Source organism: Salvelinus alpinus, chromosome 18 (assembly GCF_045679555.1).
Source record: "Salvelinus alpinus chromosome 18, SLU_Salpinus.1, whole genome shotgun sequence".
Taxonomy (NCBI): Eukaryota; Metazoa; Chordata; class Actinopteri; order Salmoniformes; family Salmonidae; genus Salvelinus; species Salvelinus alpinus.
Genome location: NC_092103.1, coordinates 11,326,255 through 11,343,297, shown reverse-complemented (window position 1 = coordinate 11,343,297; position 17,043 = coordinate 11,326,255). Strand labels below are relative to the sequence as shown.

The following is a 17,043-nucleotide window of genomic DNA, read 5'->3' as shown; positions in this document are numbered from 1 at the left end:
TTTGTTTTTTTACATATACAATTTTGTCACGTAAAATATCGGAGAAATACGTGTAATGGAATGAAGATTACGCACAGGAATGCACAGTGCGTTGCGCAAAAATAAACGACCATATAATTTAGAGAATAAATAATGTCCATTCATTAATACAGTATTTCCACCTGTAATTTGCTACTACTATCATTCACTCTGTCACTAATCGGAGAAGGTTTCGATACACCGGTTTGCGCGTCGCGTGATTCTGACGTGCCATCCCCATTGTAGATTGACTACCCAGAGCAGACAGGTATCGGCAAACTGCTAGTGTGGGTGGCTGGGACAGCAACTAGTCGGGTCATTTCATCCCAGTGGATTACAGCGGCAAAATGAGCTCGAGTAAACCGAAAAACAAAAGCGAGAATAAAACGGAGAAGCAATTGGCTGCGGAGAAAGAACAGTTTGGAAAACTACAGGTAAACTTAAATCCAACCTTTTTTGTTTTAGAATTTTTAAAAATCTCCCTCATTCACAGATTTATTTTAAATCAAGGATTATTTAGGATTGTGTTTATGTGTCAAGGTTGTATGGTGATTAGGGTGTGAACATATTTTTGGATAATGTATTTCTGTGACAACATACACATATCTCTGTTTTTATTTCAGTATTAATTGTTATAATGAGTAAAATTTAGTCGGATAAAGATATATAATTTACTCCAGAAACATCTGTATCATGAATATCATTTCAACAACAGATATATTTTATAAACATCTTTAAAGTCCAACTTCTTCAAGAAAGAACTGGGGAAAACGTTGGAGTTATAACAATGTAGTGCACTTATTTTTGACTAGATGTATGTTCATTTTTATTTTTTTTCAACGGTGACAATTTCCTCATGCCATGCCTCACTTTGAACACAACTATTCTTCGAGTTCTGCCTATCAATATCATGTGCTGTGTCTCTCATTGTCCCAATGTTCTCAAAGATGTACAGTACCGGTCAAAAGTTTGGACACACCTACTCATTCCAGGGTTTTTCTTTATTTTTACAATTTTCTACATTGTGGAATAATAGTGAAGACATCAAAATTATGAAATAACACATGGGATTGTGTAGGAACCAAAAAAGTGTTAAACAAATCAAAGTATACATTATATTTCAGATTCTTCAAAGTAGCCACCCTTTGTCTTGATGACAGCTTTGCACACTTTTGGCATTCTCTCAACCAGCTTCACCTGGAATGCTGTTCCAACGGTCTTGAAGGAGTTCCCACATATGCTGAGCACTTGTTGGCTGCTTTTCCTTCACTCTGCTGTCCAACTCATCCCAAACCATCTCAATTAGGTTGATGTTGGGTGATGTGGAGGCCAGGTCATCTGATGCAGTACTCCATCACTCTCCTTCTTGGTCAAATAGCCCTTACACAGCCTGGAGGTGTGTTTTGGGTCATTGTCCTGTTGAAAAACAAAATGAGGGTCCCACTAAGCGCAAATCAGATGGGATGGCGTATCGCTGTAGAATGCTGTGGTAGCCATGATGGTTAAGTGTGACTTGAATTCTAAATAAATCACAGACAGTGTCACCAGCAAAGCACCATCACACCACCTCCTCCATGCTTCACGGTGGGAACCACCACAGATATCATCCGTTCACCTACCCTGCGTCGCACAAAGACATGGCGGTTGGAACCAAAAATCTTACATTTGAACTCATCAGACCAAAGGACAGATTTCCACCGGTCTAATGTCCATTGCTCGTGTTTCTTGGCCCAAGCAAGTCTCTTCTTCTTATTGGTGTCCTTTAGTAGTGGTTTCTTTGTAGCAATTCGACCACGAAGGCTATCCTCTGAACAGTTGATGTTGAGATGTCTGTTACTTGAACTCTGTGAACATTTATTTGGGCTGCAATATGAGGTGCAGTTAACTCTAATGAACTTATCCTTTGCAGCAGAGGTAACTTTGGGTCTTCCTTTGGTGTGGCGGTCCTCATGAGAGCCAGTTTCATCATAGTGCTTGATGGTTTTTGCGACTGCACTTGAAGAAACGTTCAAAGTTATTGAAATTGTCCGTATTGACTGACCTTCATGTCTTAAAGTAATGATGGACTGTCATTTCTCTTAGCTTATTTGAGCTGTTCTTGCCATATTATGGACTTGGTCTTTTACCAAATAGGGCTATCTTCTGTGTACCCCTCCTACATTGTCACAACTGATTGGCTCAAATGCATTAAGAAGGAAATACATTTGTGGAATTTAACTTTTAACAAGGCACACCTGTTAATTGAAGTACATTCCATCTGACTACCTCATGAAGCTGGTTGAGAGAATTCCAAGAGTGTGCAAAGCTGTCATTTAAAAAAATATTTTATTTCACCAGGTAGGTCAGTTGAGAACAAGTTCTCATTTACAACTGTGACCTGGCCAAGATAAAGCAAAGCAGTGCGACAAAAAACAACAACACAGAGTTACACATGGGAGAAACAAACGTACAGTCAATAACAATAGAAACATCTATATACAGTGTGTGCAAATGGAGTAAGGAGGTAAGGCAATAAATAGGCCATAGTAGCGAAGTAATTACAATTTAGCAAATTAACACTGGAGTGATATATGTGCAGATGATGATGTGCAAGTAGAAATACTGGTGTGCAAAAGAGCAAAAAAAAGGAAATAAAAACAATATGGGGATGAGGTAGGTAGTTGGATGGGCTATTTACAGATGGGCTGCGTACAGCTGCAGCGATCGGTGAGCTGCTCTGATAGCTGATGCTTAAAGTTAGTGAGGGAGATATGAGCGATTTTTGCAAATCGTTCCAGTCATTGGCAGCAGAGAACTGGAAGGAAAGGCGGCCAGAGGAGGTGTTGGCTTTGGGGATGACCAGTGAGATATACCTGCTGGAGCCCGTGCTACGGGTGGGTGTTGTTATGGTGACCAGTGAGCTGAGATAAGGCGGGGCGTTAACTAGCAAGGACTTATAGATGACGTGGAGCCAGTGGGTCTGGCAACGAGAGCATACAGGTCGCAGTGGTGGGTGGTATATGGGGCTTTTGTGACAAAACAGATGGCACTGTGATAGACTGCATCCAGTTTGCTGAGTAGAGTGTTGGAGGCTATTTTGTAAATGATATCGCCGAAGTCGAGGATCGGTAGGATGGTCAGTTTTACGAGGGTATGTTTGGCAGTGTGAGTGAAGGAGGCTTTGTTTGTGAAATAAGAAGTCGATTCTAGATTTAATTTTGGATTGGAGATGCTTAACGTGAGTCTGGAAGGAGAGTTTACAGTCTAACCAGACACCTAGGTATTTGTAGTTGTCCACATATTCTAAGTCAGAACCATCTAGAGTAGTGATGCTAGTCGGGCGGGCGGGTGCGGGCAGCGATCGGTTGAAGAGCATGCATTTAGTTTTACTTGCATTTAAGAGCAGTTGGAGGCCACGGAAGGAGTGGTATATGGCATTGAAGCTCGTTTGGAGGTTTGTTAACACAGTGTCCAAAGAAGGGCCAGAAGTATACAGAATGGTGTCGTCTGCGTAGAGGTGGATCAAGGAATCACCCGCAGCAAGAGCAACATAATTGATATATACAGAGAAAAGGGTCAGCCCGAGAATTGAACCCTGTGGTACCCCCATAGAGACTGCCAGAGGTCCGGACAACAGGCCCTCCGATTTGACACACTGAACTCTATCTGAGAAGTAGTTGGTGAACCAGGCGAGGCAGTCATTTGAGAAACCAAGGCTGTTTAGTCTGCCGATAAGAATGCGGTGATTGACAGAGTCGAAAGCCTTGGCCAGGTCGATGAAGATGGCTGCACAGTACTGTCTTTTGTCGATGGCGGTTATGATATCGTTTAGTACCTTGAGCGTGGCTGAGGTGCACCCGTGACCAGTCATCAAGGCAAAGGGTGGCTACTTTGAAGAATCTCCCATATAAAATACTTAAAACTTTTTGGGTTACTACAGTACACGATTCCATATGTATTAATTCATAGTTTTGATGTCTTCACTATTATTCTACAATGTAGAAAATAGTCAAATCAAGAAAAACCCTTGAATGAGTAGGTGTGTCCAAACCTTTGACGGGTACTATGGGCAGGTGGTGACTGATTCTCTCCCTCTCTCCTCTCCCACTGTCCTCCCCCCTTTCCTCCCCTCTCCTTTCTTCCACTCAGCTCCACAGCATCAGTAAAAGCATCACCTCCAGTGAGACACCGCTGAAGGAGAAATATGCACGCAGTATCCTTTCCAAACATGTCCTAGACACACCCTTAAAACACACTCCAACCATCTGGAGAAATGTGTGCGTGAGGCTACCTCTAAGTACATCCACCATGTTTTGATAATATGTATCATTTACCATTCCTCCCTGGCCTATTCATATTCACACCCATGATTTGAGGTGTAATAAACATTTGTTAGTTTCTTGGTCTTGCGGGGGTGTCTGTCTGTCTGGTGTGTTTATATACACCATTGGTTCCTCCTTGACGACGGTGCTGACATCATCATGGGGACCCATAAGGAGGGCGGAGCCACGACGTTCTGGTCGTTCATCATCAACCTGCCGCTCTCCTCCAACGCCATCATCAGCTGGAAATTCTGCTACATGCTGCACAAAGTCCTCCGGGACGGACACCATAACGTTAGTCATCCCATTCCTGTCCCCCATATAGCGTTTCTTGTATCTCTTCCTTCATGAGATCTCTCCTCCCTTCTTCTCCTCTCCTATCTCTTCCTTCTCTTCTTCCTGCCAAACTTCCCTGTACGTCTAGTGTCACATCTTTGGAGTCTCTCCTTGCTGTAAGGTCCTGTGAGTGACTCCTCTCCCCTGTGTGTTCCTCAGGCTGTGAGAGACTCTCATAGATACAGCAGGAACGTCAAAGACATGGGCGTACTCTGGGTGAGTACTAGGTTGACGCTATCTTTTTATGAGTTGATGACATTGAAACGTAGGACGTATTATGGGGCGGCAGGTTAGCCTAGTGGTTAGAGCGTTGGGCCAGTAACCGAAAGGTTGCAAGATCGAATCCCCGAGCTGACAAGGTAAAAATCTGTCGTTTTGCCGCTGAACAAGGCAGTTAACCCACTGTTCCTAGGCCGCCATTGTAAATAAGAATTTGTTCTTAACTGACTTGCCTAGTTAAATAAAGGTAAAATAAGAAATAAAAATGATGACCATGGATTTTGACCATATGTATTTCCAGGGGAACTTGCATGATAGGTACGGCCATATTGTGGCCCTTTCGGCCAAGTTCCTGTCCCTCAAAATGGAGTTCCATGTGAAGGTGAGACCCCATGCATTGCATACACCTTATTCCTTGTGATAGCATTTCCCTTCTCTGTACTGGGGGAGGTGCTATTATGTTAACTAATAGTAAATGTAACATCAAAAGTTTTCGTGGGGTCAACACTTTCTCCTGCAGACAAACCTTTCTGGTATGTACATGGATTCTTTCTTCCCCAGCACAAGGTTATTCCAGGTAACCTGGAGGCCGCAGATGAGACGGTGGAGAGAGAGGCAGGAACTGACGTCAACAAAATGTGAGTCAATAGCACCATACTGTACCCCAAAACTCCTATGATACTATGGGTGCAAATGTCTTTCTCAACACCAAATCAGGGTTTGTTGAGCTGTGTCTGAGGTTAGCTACATTTCCGGGTGGTAACAGTGATCTCTGTTAAGCTGTTCACTGTAAGGGCTTCTCTTTTCTACAGATTTGATATGACTCATGAGCTGTTAGATTACCTGGACGCTGCTCTGAAAATGTCAGAGACAGGTGGGTCTTTTAGCTAAGGCTTTCATTCTCTAATTCCTGTTATACTGGACTGCAGCTGGCTCAGTTGAATGAAGCCATAACCATCCGTGTCTTTCTAACAGTTTGGCGGCAGCTGGATGCCAACGCAGGCAAGTCCACCACTCCGGCCGGACAGTGTCGTCTGGGACCTCTAATTCCTGTTATACTGGACTGCAGCTGGCTCTACCACTTCTCTGTCAAACTGCTGTTCAAACTGCACAGCTGTCAGTCACACGCACATACACAAAAAACCCAGGCCTGTAGCCCTCTGGATTTCAAAATCTGACCTGTACTCGTCTGTTAGACATGTGGTCGTGCTCTGTGTTCCAGGTGTTTCAGCTGACTCTCTTCTCGGACACCGGGAGAGATTCCGTGATCTGTTCAACAGGTCTGCCTACACAACTACCGACTGTCTTGTGTGTGTGCACCGGTATGCACGGCGTATGGTTTGAATGACCTCTGCCCTGTTGTCTTCCAGCCTCACTAAGTTATTTGATCGAGCCAGAGAGACGGAGTTCTTCAAAAAAGTTATTCAGATCCCTGACCTGCCAGATGTAAGACACGTAGTTTGTGTCTGTGGGGAATTGGTCACTCCCAGCAATACCTGTTTTCATTTTCTATCTCTGTGTTCACTTGTTTGTGTGTGTGTGTGTGTGTGTGTGTGTGTGTGTGTGTGTGTGTGTGTGTGTGTGTGTGTGTGTGTGTGTGTGTGTGTGTGTGTGTGTGTGTGTGTGTGTGTGTGTGTGTGTGTGTGTGTGTGTGTGTGTGTGTGTGTGTGTGTGTGTGTGCAACACCTGTAGTCTCCTCCGAACTTCCTACGTGCCTCTGCACTGGCGGAGTACGTGCGGCCGGTGGTGGTGATGCCCAATGAGGAGCCTTATGAAGAAGTCGAGGCGGCTCCAGACTACAGCCAAGCGCCCCAGATGCCACAGGTACGACTGGACACTCTCCCATTACTTTATTTTGCACTATGCTATTGAACCTAGTATTGTTATTTACATGATAATTACCAATTGCATCATAACTGTCTGCATCCATTTGTTCGACAGCAACCGTACAACATGTTAAGTCAGCTGGGAGCTCCTGATGCTGGATTTGATCAAAGGTAAATGAAAGATCTTCTCTTTTCCCTGAGCTAACATAACACTTGTCGGACAACATTTTTGATGTGAAATAATAACCGTTTCTGGTTTGCCTCTGGTATCCCTCAGAAGATCTCCGTCTCCAGCTCTGACGGAGGCAGAGACTCTGAGGAAGGAGCTGGAGGTCATCAAACCAGAGCTGCAGCTTTTCAAAACAGAGGTGTGTGTGTTTGCTTGCATGCGTGTCTCTGTCTATCTGTCTGTGAGCAAGTGTAGGTGTGACTAAGAATGCATGTGTGTGTTTGACCCCTCCTCCCACCCCTCTCCCTAGGCTCAGAGGTGTGTGACCCAGCTGAAGTCTCAGGTGAACAGGCTGGAAGCAGAGCTGGAGGACCAGAGAACCCATAAGCAGATGGCTCTGGTGGACAATGAACACCTGCGCATGGAGGTAGGGACCTTACGACAGGCCACCGCCGCCCTACCAGGGGTACAGGCTGGATACCAGGAAGCTGATGGTGAGTATACACACAGACGCACACGGACGGACGGACACAAACACACACACACACACCTGTTAACCCCGTCCTCCCCCTACAGGTCGAGCCCAGGCAGCTGAGCTGCGTTTTTCTCAGCTCAAAGAGCGACACGCTGAACTGGTCACCAGCCACGCTGATCTACTGAAGAAGGTACAGACACTGCACACTGGGAATTTCTATGTCTTTTGTGAGCTGACACAATATTGTGTGCGTGTGTTCAGAATGCAGAGACAGTCAGGTTCTTGTCCAGCACCCAGCAGAACCAGGAGGAATTGGCCACGGCCAAACAGCAGCTGGCCAGCGAGGTGGACCTCCTTCGACAGGAGAATAGACTCAAGGTACTATAACCATTAACCATTAACCCCTGACCTCTAACCCCTAGAGTTTGTAGCAAATATGGAGCAGGTTCAGGGTTTATTTCTCCAGGATGATTCTTACTCTTGTAATGTTTAACAACTGTTGGATGTTTTTCCTTGTGTTTCCTGACTTCTCTGTGTGTTTTCTCTGTCCTGTCTTGTAGCTGGAGCAGCAGAAGCAGGAGATAGATCGGCTAAACAGAGAGCTGTTGGACCAGAGAGCAGCGTTAGGTGAAGTCCACAGTGTCCTGGACAACAAAGAGATGGTAGGCAACAGCGACATGGTAGGCTTATTTAGGTAGAAGCATGATACAGTGTTTTTCCATCTCTCAAACTAGACTACCCTTTATTATTTTGTGTGTCCTTCTTGAACCAATCAGAACTCTTCCCGCTTCCCCAGGCTGGTTCCCAAATGACTGGTGCTCTGCAGGGTCTCCAGCGAGAGAGGGAGGAACTGCTGCGCTGTTTGAGGGAGAAAGAGGGTGAAGTGTCCTCCCTACAGCAGCAGGCTCAGCTCCATCACAGCTCCATGGAGCAGGACAGGGACAGATCAGCCAGAGAGATAGCCAGCCTGAGGCAACAGCTACAGCAACAGGTATGGGCTGTCGACACACGAGACTTGAACTTGAAGTCGAACTTGTGCTGCGTAGTAAGACATTGGAGGACATTCTGATGAATTGACGTGTGTGTGTGTGTGTGTGTGTGTGTGTGTGTGTGTGTGTGTGTGTGTGTGTGTGTGTGTGTGTGTGTGTGTGTGTGTGTGTGTGTGTGTGTGTGTGTGTGTGTGTGTGTGTGTGTGTGTGTGTGTGTGTGTGAGATTACAGCTGGCTATAAACGCAGAGCAGAGAGTGGAGATTGACAGACTGAAGCGAGAGCTGGAGCTGAGTCGAGCGGAGGTGTCACGCGCTAACAATGCCCTGCAGAACAAGGAGATGGTAGGAACCTGTCTGCTGGTACCTGGCAAATGGAGGACCAATACTTGTCGGTCCTTGATACAAACAAGGTTGAGAGACATGTTTATGTATCCGTCTCCCCTTCCAGACTGGTTCTCAGATGAACAGTGCCCTGATGGGTCTCCAGACCGAGAGAGAGGGGCTGCTGCGCTCTGTGAGGGAGAAAGATGCTGAGCTGTCCTCTTTAAGGCAGCAGGCACAGCTCCAACGCAGCTCTCTGGAGCAGGACAACGACAGGACATCCAGAGAGATGGCCAGTCTGAGGCAACAGCTACAGCAACAGGTATGGGCTGTGTGTGTGAAGCAGTTGTGCGTGCATACGAGCGTGCGTGTATAGGTGTGTTAGCCTGTAATCTTTCCGGTGTGTGTGTGTGTGTTACTCCAGGCATCTCGTGAGGGTGAGCTGACCAGGAAGCTGCAGGAGGAACAGTTCTGTCTGCTCCAGTGTGCCGTGGTGGAGGCTGAAGGCATCATACTGGACGCTGTGTCCAAACTGGACGACCCCATACACGTACGCTGCATCTGCTCTCCAGATTACCTGGTGAACCGAGCTGAGATCACCCTGGGTTCTTTGGACAAGATGCAGCAGAGTCACGTGGTCTACCTGGGAAATATGGACGGTGTGTATCCACCTTGTGTGTGCGCACGGCGTGCGTGTTTGTGTGTGTGTGTGTGTGTGTGTGTATATAATCTCCTGTCTCTGTCCTGTCTGTCTCAGATGCCAGTGGTCTTCTGAGGGCTGTGACACAGTTCTCCCATCTGGCTTCTGACACCATCGTCAACGGAGGAGCTACAGCACACAGTGCTCCTACTGACCAGGCCGACCGTAAGAGACGCACACTGCACGCACGCATGCTCACAAACACACACACTCATCCCTTTCTCTCTCTCCCTCTAGGTCTGACTGACAGTTGTAGAGAAGCTTCCACCCACTGTCTGCAGTTCCTACACGAGCTCAAGTCCAGAGCCACATTACAGAGAGCCGACCCTACTACGATACGCTATGTAATGCGACGTATACTCACTATGGGACAGGTACGGGGGGTCATCACACGCGGAGAACTGCAGCTAGTGGAATAAGCATTCCTGTTGAGAGCAACGTTCTGTGGTCAGTGCACTGGCAGCCATTTTGTGTCAATGCAGGATAGGACAGGATGTAATGGAAGTGTACTTCCTGTGTAGGATCTGCGTCTTCAAGGGGAGGATGTTCTAAAAGAGGAGCTGGGGGAAATGGTGGATAAAGAGATGACTGCTACCTCTACTGCAATAGAGGAGGCTGTACTCCGCATGGACGTAAGAACATACATGGACACACACACACACACACACAGACACACACACACACACACACACACACACACACACACACACACACACACACACACACACACACACACACACACACACACACACACACACACACACACACACACACACACACACACACACACACACACACACACACACACACACACACACACACACACACACACACACACAGAGCATGTCATTGTTGAGGACAATCCTCATGTCTTTTCTACCCATGCTGTGAACAGGAGATCCTGAACCAGGCCAGGAGAGACACGTCTGGGGTCAAACTGGAGGTCAACCAGAGGTCAGCGAAACACAGTAGAACATAGAACACAGTGGTACACAGTAGAACACAGAACACAATAGTACACAGAAGACAATAGTACACAGTAGAACACAGAACACAATAGTACCCAGTAGAACACAGAACACAATGGTACACAGTAGAACACAATAGTATCTCACAGAACACAGTGGAACACAGAACACAACAGTACACAGTGGATTAACTCAACAATAACTCTGGATTTACTAACTAACGTTATGTGCTGGAGGAGCTATCACTAAAGTTTACAGCGTCAATATGCTTTTTCTGTCTCCCTCTCAATTTCTCTCCTCTTCTCTCTCTCCCTCTCAGCATCCTTGGCTCCTGTTCAGACCTAATGAAGGCCATCCACATGCTGGTGACAGCTGCCACTGACCTGCAGAAAGATATTGTGGAAAGCGGCAGAGTGAGTTGTAAATATTACATTTGTGTTTAGAATAGGCTGTACTTCCATACTTATCAACATAGTCAAATAGTGGACCTCCAAAAGGTTGAGCACATCTGTATTGGGCTCTGGGCTCAGTGACATGTTTTCTCCACAGGGGGCAGCATCAGTGAAGGAGTTCTATGCTAAGAACTCCTGTTGGACTGAAGGCCTCATCTCTGCCTCCAAGTCAGTGGGCTGGGGCGCCACTCAGATGCTGTAAGTACTGACTTGATATACACATTACACACGTATACTATATACAGCAGATTGTTGTTACAGCAGTGATACCAGTCACGCTGTCATAGGGCTGAATCCTAAATTGAGATATGTGTGTGTAAAACCCTCCTTTTTGTCCACACAAATGGAAAAATAACATACCTACCTGAGCACAGTCTTGCAGGGGGATGAAGTCAAAAGCAGTCTTGGTAAAGTAATATCTTGTTTCCTCTCTCTCCCGGCTGGCAGAGACTCGGCTGACAAGGTGGTAACTAGCGGGGGTAAATACGAGGAGCTCATCGTCTGTTCTCATGAGATCGCTGCTAGTACCGCCCAGCTGGTCGCTGCCTCCAAAGTAAAACACATATATACACACACACACACACACAGCTGATTCCGTCTTCATATTCGCTAACTTGACATTGGACCCCTCGTCTCCCCCTGTGTTGCCGTGGCTACAGGTGAAGGCGGACCGCAACAGCAAGAAGCTGTCGGCGCTGCAGCAGGCCTCGAGACACGTCAACGACATGGCTGCCATAGTGGTGACCTCCACCAATCACGGACAGAGGCAGATCACTGAGAGAGGTGAAAAGAGGGAGAGGAGGAAGGTAGTCTCGAAAACCCGACCCTAGGCAACCGTGACTAGGGTCTGGTATCAACGACAGACTCTTTTAGCAAAGAGGAACTACGTCACTACCTTATCCGCTTAAAATACAAACTAGTAGCTAGCAAGCTGGAGATCACGCCGGTTATTGTATTGAGGGCATTTCACACGTGTCTAGTTTGTATCAACTACCTTCCCTAAAGCCACTGCAAAGATTTTCCTTGCAAACTTTGGTTTCGAATTGTGACATTCAGTTGTCTGTCTGAAGAGTACCCACCCGGGAACAATTATTTTCTCTTATCGAAGAAGCCAAAAGAGTAATTGAAATCAGACCATAGTCACTGTTGCCTAGGATCGGGTTTCTGAGACTATATCAATAAAAAAAGTAGTACACTGGGCCTTTACTAGTATTAGCAGACCAATATAGACGTCTGAGGCACTGGCAAAACATTTTCAGCATCTCCACTTTGTCAAAAAAAGGTAATTGTATAATTTAAGAACAGTATCTTGCAGGATTCAATAGTTGGAATATTAAGAGTTGTTGACCTGATCCTTTCTCTGTGATGTCATTCTAATGGAATCCAGAAAGTACAAAACCCTGTCCTCAAACATTTACATCCAAATGTGCAAAGTTATGGGCAAAGACACAAAGCACCCACTTCAAGTTAAATATTTATTAAATAACATGGAAAACAACCACTTTTTTTGTGCAGTATTAATTTACCATCCTTACAAACCACTTAATGTCAATGTACATTATTTTATTGTACATAGGCTGGTCATCTAGGGTTGTACCTGTAGACTTTTCATCACCATGAAGAAAAAAAAAGTACAATACAGTAATTGAGTATACTGAGACATCAAGTGGTTTGTGATGATATGATGATGTGGCTCAGTTGGTAGAGCATGGTGCTTGCAATGCTAGGGTTGTGGGTTCGATTCCCACAGGGGACCAGTATGAAAATATATGCACTCCCTACTGTAAGTAAAGTCAGAAGTTTACATACACCTTAGCCACATTTCAACTCAGTTTTTCACAATTCCTGACATTTAATCCTAGTAAAAATTCCCTGTTTTAGGGCAGTTAGGATCACCACTTTATTTTAAGAATGTGAAATGTCAGAATAATAGTAGAGAGAATGATTTATTTCAGCTTTTATTTCTTTCATCACATTCCCAGTGGGTCAGAAGTTTACATAGCATTGCCTTTAAATTGTTTAACTTGGGTCAAATGTTTCAGGTAGCCTTCCACAAGCTTCCAACAATAAGTTAGGTGAATTTTGGCCCATTCCTCCTGACAGAGCTGGTGTAACTGAGTCAGGTTTGTAGGCCTCCTTGCTCGCATATGCTTTTTCAGTTCTGCCCAAAATGTTTCTATAGAATTGAGGTCAGGGCTTTGTGATGGCCACTCCAATACCTTGACTTTGTTGTCCTTAAACCATTTTGCCACAACTTTGGAAGTATGCTTGGGGTCATTGTCCATTTGGAAGACCCATTTGCGACCAAGCTTTAACTTCCTGACTGATGTCTTGAGATGTTGCTTCAATATATCCACATAATTTTCCTCCCTCATGATGCCATCTATTTTGTGAAGTGCACCAGTCCCTCCTGCATCACGGTTGGGATGGTGTTCTTCGGCTTGCAAGCCTCCCCCTTTTTCCTCCAAACATAACGACGGTCATTATGGCGAAGCAGTTCTATTTTGTTTCATCAGACCACAGGACATTTCTCCAAAAAGTACGACCTTTGTCCCAATGTGCAGTTGCAAACCGTAGTCTGGCTTTTTTATGGCGGTTTTGGAGCAGTGGCTTCTTCCTTGCTGAGTGGCCTTTCAGGTTAAGTCGATATAGGATTCGTTTTACTGTGGATATAGATACTTTTGTACCTATATCATCCAGCATCTTTACAAGGTCCTTTGCTGCTGTTCTGGGATTGATTTGCACTTTTCGCACAAAAGTACATTAATCTCTAGGAGACAGAACGTGTCTTCTTCCTGAGCGGTATGACGGCTGCGTGGTCCCATGGTGTTTATACTTGCGTACTATTGTTTGTACAGATGAACGTGGTACCTTCAGGCATGTGGAAATTGCTCCCAAGGATGAACCAGACTTGTAAAGGTCTACAATTCATCCACAAGTACACCTGCAATTGACTCAAATGATGTCAATTAGCCTATCAGAAGCTTCTAAAGCCATGACATCAATTTCTGTAATTTTCCAAGCTGTTTAAAGGCACAGTCAACTTAGTGTATGTAAACTTCTGACCCACTGGAATTGTGATACAGTGAAATAATCTGTCTGTAAACAATTGTTGGAAAAATTACTTGTGTCATGCACAAAGTAGATGTCCTAAATGATTTGCCAAAACTATAGTTTGTCAACAATAAATTTGTGGAGTGGTTGAAAAATGAGATTTAATGACTTCAACCTAAGTGTATGTAAACTTCTGACTTCAACTGCAGCTGTGGATAAGAGCGTCTACTAGTCCTGTATTAGTGGACAGATATAGACGTCTTCAGTAGGGGCATCGTTTTTTCTGCAGCACCCCCACCCCCAAACTACTTCCCGCAGCTATGGGAAGGAGGATTGTATAAAATAAATGTTGTATAAAGGTTTGGGTTTATTGTACCCCTGAGTTCTGAGTCCTTGTCCTTGCTTCTCTCCAGAACCCATGGACTTCTCAGGCATCTCCCTGATCAAAGTGAAGACTCAAGAGATTGAGTCTCAGGTATGTCATTGCAGCAGCTTTGACTGCTCTGCCTACTCTGCCTACAGCCACTTATAGCTGTTTGTGTATGTTTTGTGTGTGTGTGTGTGTGTGTGTGGGGCCAGGGACATATTATTCCATGTGACCAACTGGTTGTGTGTGTAGGTGAATGTCCTCTTCTCTATTCTCGGTGCTGTAGGTGAAGTTGTTGGAGCTGGAGAATCAGCTGGAACAGGAGAGAGTTCGTCTGGGAGAGCTGAGGAAGAAACACTACCAGCTGTCTGGGACTGGTACACCCCACGGGGGGGAGGTGGAGGGGGGAGACGGGGACGACGGGGGAGACAGCTTCCCACCCCCTCCCCCTCCAACCCTCTTACCACCCTCCACCCTGCTGCCCCAGCCCTACCTAAACACACAGCCCTTCTCACAGACACAACCCGACTCACAACTGTCAGCTCAGTCCTACTCACCACCCAAGTCCTACTCACACACTCAACCCTATTCACAAACAAAGCCTTACTCTGAACCTGAATCCTACTCACAGCCTGCAACGCAATCCTACTCACCACCCCAATCCTACTCATCATCTCAAACCCAGTCTTACTTACCACCTCAATCTTACTCATCATCCCAAACCCAGTCTTACTTACCACCTCAATCGTATTCTCAAACCCAATCCTACTCACATCCCCAAACATACTCTCAAAGCCAGCCGTATGTAAACACCAATCCCTTCTCCCAACCCCCGCCTCTGTCCGCGCCTCTGTCCCAGCCTCTGTCCCAGCCTCTGTCCGCGCCTCTGTCCCAGCCACTGTCCCAGCCACTGTCCGCGCCTCTGTCCCAGCCTCTGTCCCAGCCACTGTCCCAGCCACTGTCCGCGCCTCTGTCCCAGCCTCTGTCCCAGCCACTGTCCCAGCCACTGTCCCAGCCTCTCTCCCAGCCTCTGTCCCAGCCCGAGTCCCTTCCCCTTCCAAATAACTTAGTAGAACTCGCCAAGCCAACCCACACTTCAAAGAAACCTTCCATCTTCCAGAAAACAGGAACCTTGTTTAGTAAGGTAAGAATCATTATTACCTGCTGTCGTATTGATCATCCTCGCCACAGTCATTAAGGTTATAGGTATACGAACAGAACAAGGGCCTAGGGCCTAAGGATAGAAGTGATTGTATTGGAGCCAGGTTGACTTCCCATAAGGATACGGAATTGTGATGTCATTGGTGATCTGTTTTTCCTCTGTTGCAGTTCCGAAGAGGTGAGGCTGGAACAGAGGAATCCAGAATCCGGAATGTTAAAATCCTAAATCCAGAATGAGAAGATTCTACCTGTCTGCGTACCTTGTCATGTGAACTACTGTATATGCAGTTTACTCAGTTTACTCAGGTGCAGTGATTGAAGAACAACCCTTTTCAAGATAGCAACTTTATTGTAATATTTAATATTTCTTAATGTCTTGATACACTATTTGATTACAAAAAAACATCTGGGTAAATAACGGTTAATAATATGATTATTAATACTAACATTATTACTTCTTTTAAGAGTGTGTATTATCTTTCTATTTGAAAAAGCAGTCATCTCTTACTGACCACTGCAGTGCTTGTAGGAAGAATTGTGTCTAAACCAACATCCCAATGCTTTGTCCAAATGCCTTAAAAATACTTGAATATGCAACATGGTAAACAACCAATCAACGTACAGCCGCCTATTCGTCTTTACATAGTATCTCGTATGTGAGTATACTTACTTTACATCGTTTTTGATATTTGTAACATGTATTGAGATAAACAGACGTTTTAAATTAATATATACCTTTCCATTTGTCCTGAAGTGTAGATTTAGTTGTTGTGATTGACAGGAGAGATGACCAATGGCGCTTTTTTTGCAACTGGGATTGACCCCTGGGCTGAAGTATGGATAGAGCGTGTCAGCAAAGTTGCAGCCCATGTAAAAGTAGATATGGCGTCGAGCTACCAGGTCACAAAACCACACCCGGCCTTGTTCGTAGTCTATGTATACCCCGACCTTCGAGGGTCTGTGGGTCAAAGAGAGAGGAACAGGAAAGTCACCAAGAGCTTTGTATTTGCTCCAGTCTCTCAGCCATGTTTCCCAGTATCCATTCTCAGGGTTTAGTAGCACATTGCCCTTCCTGTTGATGGACTCTGTGGCCACTCCTAACGTCCAGTCAGTCTTCCCCCTCACCGTCACCTCCCTGAGGAGAATCCCTGCTTTTCCAGAAACACTGATGGACAGGTCAGATATTCCTGAGTAGTCTGGAAGATTCTATCTTTGCTCTCCTCCTCTTCTCGTGTTTCGCCGTGTCACTTGTTTCCCGTCCGAGTTACCCTCTGAGCAATGTGTATATACTGTACTGAATACAGTGTTTACGTAGTGTTACGTACAGTGAGGTGATGAATGTAATGTACTGGTTATTCATTACAGTATGTTAGGTATAGACGTATGCAGTATGCACGGTGGGAATGTACCTGCACTTTGAAAAATACAACAACATACAGTGGGGTCCGGAATGATTGAATTATTGCGTCTCGTGATAAAGATGAGCAAAAAATACTGAGCTACTGTACTGTATATTGTATGCTCAAAGAAATAGAACATTATATTATGCTATACGAATACAGTTGCTCAGAGAAATAACAAATATTAAAAACAGAAATCGAATAAAGATAGGAGTCACACTTATTGGATCCCGTTTTCAATACTCTGGCACCCTTCCCTTGCGAGGATAATGACACTGAGCCTTATT

The 17,043-nt window shown here is 45.3% G+C and overlaps 1 protein-coding gene across 1 annotated transcript; it reads left to right on the top strand.

Moving 5' to 3' along the window:
- Positions 1 to 119: 119 nt before the first annotated feature.
- Positions 120 to 16,084, top strand: LOC139543705 (huntingtin-interacting protein 1-related protein-like). The gene is made up of 32 exons (XM_071350049.1): positions 120 to 452; positions 4,147 to 4,210; positions 4,471 to 4,613; positions 4,815 to 4,871; positions 5,176 to 5,256; positions 5,436 to 5,512; positions 5,687 to 5,748; positions 5,850 to 5,990; positions 6,097 to 6,154; positions 6,245 to 6,320; positions 6,567 to 6,698; positions 6,816 to 6,871; positions 6,978 to 7,068; positions 7,180 to 7,363; positions 7,446 to 7,534; positions 7,606 to 7,722; positions 7,905 to 8,006; positions 8,141 to 8,335; positions 8,565 to 8,675; positions 8,782 to 8,976; positions 9,079 to 9,313; positions 9,412 to 9,519; positions 9,592 to 9,728; positions 9,876 to 9,986; positions 10,250 to 10,308; positions 10,642 to 10,735; positions 10,872 to 10,972; positions 11,222 to 11,327; positions 11,434 to 11,557; positions 14,242 to 14,303; positions 14,482 to 15,339; positions 15,525 to 16,084. Exons 1-32 carry the CDS (start codon positions 366 to 368, stop codon positions 15,591 to 15,593), a joined length of 4,182 nt encoding a protein of 1,393 aa, XP_071206150.1. The 5' UTR covers positions 120 to 365; the 3' UTR covers positions 15,594 to 16,084.
- Positions 16,085 to 17,043: the final 959 nt, after the last annotated feature.